At 43.1% G+C, this 8,789-nt stretch overlaps 1 protein-coding gene across 1 annotated transcript in view; it reads right to left on the bottom strand.

Moving 5' to 3' along the window:
- Window positions 1-250: 250 nt before the first annotated feature.
- PSMB2 (proteasome 20S subunit beta 2) overlaps window positions 251-8,789 on the bottom strand; it is a 28,995-nt gene continuing 20,456 nt past the window's right edge. Inside the window, exons 4-6 of the mRNA XM_007429519.4 lie at window positions 3,492-3,654; window positions 2,325-2,374; window positions 251-467 (exon numbers count right to left, since the gene is read on the bottom strand). Coding sequence (XP_007429581.1) covers window positions 360-467; window positions 2,325-2,374; window positions 3,492-3,654 — 321 coding nt within the window. The 3' untranslated portion in view covers window positions 251-359. The remainder of the gene's footprint in view (window positions 468-2,324; window positions 2,375-3,491; window positions 3,655-8,789) is intronic.

Below are 8,789 nucleotides of genomic sequence, written 5' to 3'. Positions count from 1 at the left end.
CATGGAAACTTAATGCTACAGATTGCTTTATTGCCTAAAACAAAATTTAGAAACAACTTTATTTCAAAAAATGAAGTTAAAAAACAGCAACCTGAGCTAGACCAATAGTTCTCTCTCTCTCTCTCTCTCTCTCACACACACACACACACACACTCACACACACAGACATAGAGAAGAGGGTTGACCTAACCCTTGCATGAGAAACCATTCACAAAGCCTCACAAAAGTAGTTTAAAAGAAAAAAAGAAAGCATTATTAAATCTTTATTTGCATTTGCAAACAGAATTAAAGGTGTTCTGCTTTTCAGACAAGTACAAAAAGGAAAATGGAGACCGGCAAAGGAAGAAGAGGCTGGGCAGTCAGGCTACGGATTTCAGGAGCGGGACATCCGTCAGCTCGTGGATACCGTCTTTATCGATGAACCGAGCGTTGAAAGAAGGCAAGTTCAAGATGAAGCGTTTCTGAAGCTGTGAGAGGGAGAGAGATTAGTTTTGTTCAGCCCTTGCAGCAAATCTCTTCATATTTGTATTATTTCTCAGGAGCCTCTTTCAGTTTCTTTACTCCCACTGAGGCCCTGAGCTCATCCCACGTATTAAAGCTGCCCTCCACCCCTGCTTTGACAGTGAAGAAACTCAGAGTTTCAAAGTGCAAACACTGAGAAGAGGAAGAACTATGGTTTGCAACAACCATTCCTGACTAGTGCTCTCCTGAGGGCTGGGAATTCTGGGAGTTGCTGTTCTAAGATATCTGGAGCATGCTTAGTTAAGGAAGGTTGCTCTTCTTTCAAGTGGAGACCCATAAAACATTCACAGGAGATTGCAATTAAGATGCCAGTCAAACAGCCATCCTTTACATATAATTGTTGGTTTTTAATGGAAAATCACATCATTGATTTCTGGCCCTGCAGTCTCAGCAGGACTGAGAACTGCAAAAAAGGGACACCAGAAAAATATGTGATCAGCAGATTGCCTGGTAGAACAGCTGTCATGCCACTTTCTCATACTGGATCTTTTTAGGAAAAAAACTTCTTATTTTATATTTAACCAAAAGCATACTTGTATGGTCCATATTTAAGCATCTATGAAATTAAAGTCATCTTGAACCTATCAGGGGAATGAATCCAGAGAAGGGTCCAGGTTCCATCTCCTCACAAATTAAGAAAAGTACTTTGAAAATTCCACGTAAGCAGCGTTTATCATCATCTAAAGGGCATAAACTCAGCTTCCTCTTCTGAATGTTGGAGGAAATACAGTACCCACCACAGAGAATTTCATTCCATATATAGCTTTAATGCCCAGTGATAAAAATGTAGTAGGGGCTGCAATCCTGCAGATTATATTAGAGGCTGGAATACAACGTATGCTTATCTCTGCAATGTTGGTGCTAAGAGAACCTCACGGAACAAGGAACTTACAACTTTCAAGATGGATGGAACGCTGCACAATTCGAAACCGAACAGGTGCCTTCACTTCTAAATTTGATAGTGTGCAGACAGTTTCACCAGCAGAGAAACTTACTCATAAATTGAAGAGGATCAAAGGGATCAGAAGGGAAACAGGACAATTTTAACATGGTATCCTCCTTCTGTGCCATGTGCGGGTAGTAAAGAATCTATACATCAAACTCCAGATTCATCAGTCTATACTATGAAAAAATACTTTCTGAATTGATTAACAAAAATATGCAAGAAGGAAAAAAGAGTGAGGGCAGCTGCTGGGCCAACATTTATACTGAGAAGGCAACTGGGATTCTCCCAGTCTTGAAGGCTCTTTTAGGAAGCCCGGAACAGCAACTAAGAAAACTTCACCTCCAACCACAGAATTCTGGTTCTTCGCAACTTCTCTCATTCCATCTTCTCTGGAAGTGGCACAAAAAAGGTTGTATTTGGCTGGACTGGGACCTTCTCTCAATCAAACTCCCCCAAATCCTCCTTAAGGGCACACTGATTTCCATCTTTCCCATTTTTAGTGAAGACGTAACATCACCAAACACAAGAATCAAACAGACAAAATCTTTGGCCAGAAGAGGCCCGTGGACAGGCGATTAGCATTAAATACAGCAAAATCAGATTTTTTTAAAGGAAATTTGGGTTTTAGAATCTGGAAGACATGAAGAAAATGAAGATGGGGGGAAAAGGTTTATTCTCTAGTAGCCAACTTCACATCTGGCTGCCTTATAGAGATTGCTCCTACTGGCAAGAGTATTTTTCTGGGGCAGGAGGGTGGGGGGAAGAGAATGCAGCGGTAGAAGAGAGGGGAAAGTCCTGGCTAAACAAAGGGAAGCAAATACTGTATTGGTCTCCCGGGCTGAGGCAGGTCACTCACCTCCTCCAGACATTTCTTGAGAACTTCCACTGCTTCTTCACGGGTGATACCTGGAGGAGGAAAGGAGACCCCAGCAGACAGCTTTAATTAGTGGCCGAGTCTCAGAACCCCCTCCCCCCCAAAACTCTTTTATGAAGTTCGAACAGCCTTTCAGTGGTGCACAAAGGAATTGAAGTCGTTTTCCCGGCTGAGAAAACTCATTCCACATGTAAGAAGGATCACCTGTGCCCCAGCTCTCTGGCCCAACGAGCCGTCCAAAATCGATTTGTTCTGCATTAATGGGAAGCCCAGCAGAATCCTGCCTCCCACGGCCAGGGGCTCGGGTGCTGGAAGAGACCGGGCACCTCAGCCTTCTTGAGCTTATTACTACTTTAAATCAGCTCCATCTGTCCATGGTTGGCTGCGAATCACTCAAGGGAGTGAGGAGGTGTTCTACAGACTTTTAGTGCTTTGCTCCCTGTTGGGCGCTCAGTTTTAACAATGGAAGTGGCACGTGTGCAAAGTGCCTCAGCTATTCTTACATTTCAGAAGAAAGCTTCATCCATGCTGAGAACAACAAAGTGTGACAAAAGTATTGGGGAGGGAGGGAGGGCATAATTCTGCTCCATCTCAGGGGGCGGTGGAGCTGCAGGAAAGAAAAGGCAGCCAAGAACATCTTAAAACAGCTGAAAAGCAAGGGCAAGCTTAGCACACACATTGTCTTTTTATGCCATGATGCAGACTGAACTGGTTGTACTTATATCCTATTGAATTCTGCGGGACATCCATTAGTGTGAGAGAACTTTCATTACAGATTTCAACTGCAGATCCAAGGGCAACCAACACAACACAGGCTGGGTTGAAACCAAAACAACACGATTAAAAAAAAAAAATCGGCATTAAGAATCTAGCACCTGCAAAAATTATTTCGGGAAGTGTGGAGGACCTTATTTTACAGAAGTCTATAGAACGCGCTCTACAGATCTAGCGAAGAGCGATGATGTATTAGATGCTTCCAAACATCCAGAAAAGTTGGTGAGTCCCATGTTTCTAACTTTTGATTAATAATACTTGGCTTACACAATGCCAAGCCTGCCTTCTACAAATCTCAGTGGATAAGAGTTTGCTTTATAAAGATGGAACGTGCCTGTTTCCACAAGTGCCCTGCTTCGCATTTGCCAAACTTACCTGGTTTATAGTAGCGGTCAAGAATGCTGAGCGTGAGAAAGGCCCCGTACCCATGCGCTGCAAAGGGAGCTTTAGCTAAGGAGGCGAGATAATCCATGTAATAAAGGGCAGGACCATCCTGTTCATCATAGCCCGCAAGGAGGAGGTTGACATGATAAGGAGTCTGCAACAAAACCAGGGGGAAAGGGGGTGTGTGTGTCAACAAACCATGCTGGGTTGAGATAATGTGTGATATAGCCCAAATTATCTGGAAGGAACAAGACTGGCAAAGAAGGAATAACATTAACACTCATTAGAACTCACAGAATTAGAGATGTCATTGCCATCCTTTAAAGCAGTGTTTCTCAACCTTGGCAGCTTGAAGATGCGTGGACTTCAACTCCCAGAATTCCCCAGCCAGCCCAGGAATTCTGGGAGTTGAAGTCCACATATCTTCAAGCTGCCAAGGTTGAGAAACAAGTTTAAAGTATAAGTCACTATCACAACACCTTTAGACACCACCAAGTGGTGAGGATGGGGCACATCCCTATTTTCAGGTTAAAGGCTGAGCCTGGCGTTTGAATGGTGTCCCTCCATAACATGGGCTGGACTGGGACAAAATTAAACTTGATTTCATTTAATTTAAACATAGTTAAACATAGTTAGTTTCCATATGTTTAATATTTCAGCCCTTCTGGGATGTTAGACATTACAGATCAGTAGGAACTTTTGGTGAGTTTCCAGAAGCCACACTTAAGGTTTTGGGGTGAGGTATTTGTAATCCGTCATTGCTCATGAAGGGGAGAAAGTTGAATTGATAGTCAATAAACACAAACAGAGCCAGTTTGGTGTAGTGGTTAAGGTATGAAACCAAGAGACTGTAGGTTCTAGTCCTGCCTTAGGCAAAGCCAGCTGGGTGACCTTGGGTCAGTCCCTCTCTCTCAGCCCTAGGAAGAAGGCAATGGCAAACCACTTCTGACATTGACCTGAAGGCACCCCCACCCCCCAAACAATAGATGAAGGCAGACAAAAACTCAACATCAGCCTTTCACATCCTTTCACATTCACGTCCAGACAGCCTAATTATGGGAACTGAAATCCAATACATCTAGAAGACACCAGGTTGGGGAAGAGACTTGTGTTTAACCATGGTCAGGCAACATACAATTTTATCCACATTCTTCCCCAAAGAAGCCAAGATGGCTGAAGCAGCAGACATCTACGCTGACAAAAGATCAACAGTATTAGAACCTCACGCACAGAAAAGGACAAGTTTTCCTCATTTAAACCTAAAACCAAGAAATGATTAAGATTCATCTCTACCACGATAAATACAACTGTGGCCATGTTTATTGAGCTCCCACTTAATGTCTTGCAAGGGCTTAATGCTGTGGTGGCTGGGGGCCAAACTTTAAAAAGGGGTGGTTCCCCAGAAATAAGGCTGGGTGAGGAAAGTCTTATCACGTTATGATTTTTCCAGTTCTACCCCGTCTCCATTTTGGGATAAATACATTGAGACCTTTTTTTCCCTTTCTTTTAAAGGGGTTAACAGTTAATTTCTGGGGAACCACCCCTTTTTTAAAGTTTGGCCCCCAGCCACCACAGCATTAAGCCCTTGCAAGACATTAAGTGGGAGCTCAATAAACATGGCCACAGTTGTATTTGCTAGTTGAGGACTTACAAATTGGTTGTTTTCCTCCTGAAAAAAGTAGGAAATTGCCAATTTTCAGCAATTGCCCCATGACAATTTGGGAGTATGATTAAAGAAGGCTCCATGGTAGATGGTTTCCCACCTCTACCAAAGGTTCCTTTTATGTTCCTTTTAAGGCATAAAACCACCTATAGAGATTACTTTTAGAAAGGAATATGGGAAAATGTTAGAAGGGCTTGGGAATGAAAGCTGCTCGTCAGCTCTGGCATTGATTAATTAGCCCATGTTAACACTCCTTTATTTACACCTAAGCATCTTGCACATCTAGAAGCCGTCAACACAAAGCTCTGCTGTAATTGAAGGATGAATCAAGTTCCGGGCCACAAACATGGCTTCTAGATGCCAACCTTGAGCGTGTCTGTGTCAGATGTCAAAGCATACATACATAAATGATGTGCAAACTAATTAGAGCCAGACAGCTGTGAAGCAACTTGATTGGGAAGGCTTGCTTGATGCAGGGGACTGCAGAAGGCCCTTACAGTTCTTTCAAAAGGTCTCCTTTCACCTTTCCCATGGTTTGCAGGGAGAAGTGCAGGCACGGGGAGCTACATTTTATGACAGAAGGCGGCCCCCAAATCACCTTCTGCTCTCATTCCATGCAAAGCGTAATTCAATTTACCCAGGGTCTTGTTACTAAGCTGTGCACATTTCCATAATGTAGAGCTTCCATAATGTGTTACACACCAGCAGCTCTGGTGCAATGCACCAGAGCATCCCAGCACATGGCATACCAGATATTGTTTTACCTGCCCCATAAGCTGGTAGACCAGATGAAGACTCTCTCTTCTTCTGAACCTGTCAAGATAGGAACATCTACTGCTAAAGCCTTTTAAAGAAGTCACAACTTTCAGAATTGACTGACTTTCACTAATCTGACTGATGTGTGGGGTGGGGGTGAGTTGGTGTTGTCCATATTGTCCATAAGGCTAGCCCCTTAGGGGCCTGGTGTTTGCTGCTCTGAACCATTGGCCTCCTGGACTCTTTCTTTTTTAGTAATTGTTTTGTATAGGTTTTAGGTTTTATGTAATTGTATATTTATTTATTGTTTTAATGAGTTGTGAGCCACCCAGAGTCCCCCATTAGGGGGAGATGGGTGGGGATAAATTTAATACATAAATACATAAATAAAATATTATTCCCTCATCTTTAGGAAAGAAGATTTTAATTTACAAACAAACCTTTTGACACATCTTTAGGAGCAATAAGTTTGCTTGTGTTTTGAATTTTATTTTTCTTGGGTTGCTTCTTTCTAATTGTTTCAGTGTTTTGTTTTCAACTACCTTTTCAGCAGCTTTAACTAGCCTTCTTGAATGGAAAGGTGGGATATCTACAAATAACAGGTAGCGATTACAAGAGCAACATCTGTGGCATTCCCCAGAGATAAACTGGGGACAAGGCACCAAGATCCCACTGTGTAGGCCTACAAGGCGATCATCCCTCAGCAAGGGTGGGCATGCTGGCTGGGGAAATGTGGGATTTGGCAGCTGGAAGACAACAGGCAGGAGAAGGCTGCAAGCTTCCAGGCTCTCCCCTTCAAGGCTTTATTCAGATCACATGCAAAGCCCACCAGGAGCCAATTTAACTGTTTTAAGGCAAGGAAGGAGGTACGTTAAATGTTTCTGCCTGGAAAGGAAGGAAAGATAAATGAACACAGATCGAGACAATATATACCACTTGAGGAAAGGGTTCTCTCAACCTAGATTATCTAGCTATGGAGGCTCCCTGCTGCTTCCCTGTATGATACAAGGCTCGAGCCTTGTTTGCTTGCTTCTGGTCTGCCTTTGCTGGCAAGGCGGGTTGATGTTGATTTGCAGGGAAAAAATAAAGCTGCTCCACAGGGTGTTGTAGCTGAGCAGCAACTGAAACCTCAATTAAATACTGCTACCTGCCTCTGAACTACGAACCCTTGCAACAAACATCAAGATTCATTTTAGATTATAGACTCTTGTAATTACAACTATCGTTAATTTTTTAAAGGGCAGTTAGGAAAGTTTCACTTGCAGGCTGGCAGGTTAAAAGGGCAGATTCAGGCAGAGTGTTTGGAAATAATGTCAGTGCAATGTTAGAAAAATGGGGGAAGGGAATGCATCCTTAACCCCATTATTCTGATTTAAAATAACAACAGTGATTAGAAAGAGCGTGACATCCTTCAACATTTACAACTGGAAGCAACAGTGGTGACAACTATACCACCAACACACACACACACACACACACACACACCAAAATTGGTGACGGAAGATGGGGGGGTTGGCATCAGACATCTGGCGGAAGCCAAAGTCACAAGAGAGGGGAGGAAGAGGGAATGGGGCGTGAGGAAGGCTTCCCACCAAGCGTGGACAATCAACAAGGAGCTGATAACCTGCCTTTGGACCCAGGCCAGGCTGAGCCACCTATAATTACATGTTTCATAAGAAGCTGCACTTGATCGGGGAAGGGTAATGCGCATGTTAAGAGAAGGATGGCACCCTGCAATTCTCTATGCAAACTCAACAGCAACCTTTGCATTCTCAGAGGTAAACAGGAGGATGAGGCACCAAGACAATTCAGAAGTCCTGTTTTGTCTTTTGTAAGAAACAGCGTTTCCAGACAGGCATAGGCTCCTCTTGGTTTCCAGGGACTCCAATGATTCACCCTGCAGGACTAGCAAGAACCAACTTAGTCCAAAAGCTCTGGGTTTGCGATGACCCAACACTGACTGTCCCATGGGTGCAGGGGCCTTGGAACATGCTTAGCATGTAAAACCATCCTGTTGCTAACGAGATGCCCACAGACTATCAATGGGCTTTGGGCAACAAGAGTCTTTTTCTACTGCAGTCCCTTTGGCCACAGGTGTTCATAGGTACGCAGTTGCCACATCATCAATAAGCTTAAGATTCTTGAATACAGTCTCAATACTACAGGAGCCAGCCAGAATGAATTTTCAGCTATTGTTGTGAAGTGTAGGTTCTTATCCAAATGCATGCACAAACACACACGTGTCACTCACACAGGCATATCCTAAGGCCAGCAAAAGCCTCGAGTGTGCCCTTACAGCCCTTCCAAAACTAGGCACTGAACTGAAGGTCCAAACATGGGAAAATTACTTGTATTTTATGTTGAGTAATCATATTAACTGCATATAATTACGTTCATCATAACTAAACATAAATATATCTAATACTGCTTTGGTCTCAGCCACATTTTTTTCAATTTCCTGGTCTTGCCTATTTTTTAGCTCCTGGCACATCATTCAAAAACCAAGCATGACCCTTGACTCCTACCCGACCCCTCCAAAATTTTCTTGATGTTTGCAGCATTCCAGTTTGTGGGAAAGTTAGCATTTGTGTTGTGGAAATCTAAAAAAAATGTGGTTCAGGAGTCAGCAAACAAAAACAACAGAAAGAGCAAAGCTGCTGACATCCGTACGAGGGAAGTTCCCAAGTAGAGAACAGCTACTCAAAAATGACTTCCTATCTTCTTAAGGGTTGAGAAAGAGAACAGATGAAAGAATAGCATTAAGAGCAGAGGAAAGTACCTTGTGAGTCTCAAAAATCTTTATGGGGACACTTGCTATTATTTATAAATCATCTAGTCAGAAGCAAATTGTAAGGTCTCCTAATTTGTGG

This window comes from Python bivittatus, unplaced genomic scaffold (genome assembly GCF_059951505.1).
Source record: "Python bivittatus isolate LINGU-HERP-01145 unplaced genomic scaffold, Pbiv_v1 ctg000260_np1212, whole genome shotgun sequence".
Classification (NCBI taxonomy): domain Eukaryota; kingdom Metazoa; phylum Chordata; class Lepidosauria; order Squamata; family Pythonidae; genus Python; species Python bivittatus.
The sequence above is the reverse complement of the archived record's forward strand: the minus strand, read 5'-3'. Positions and strand labels throughout refer to the sequence as shown.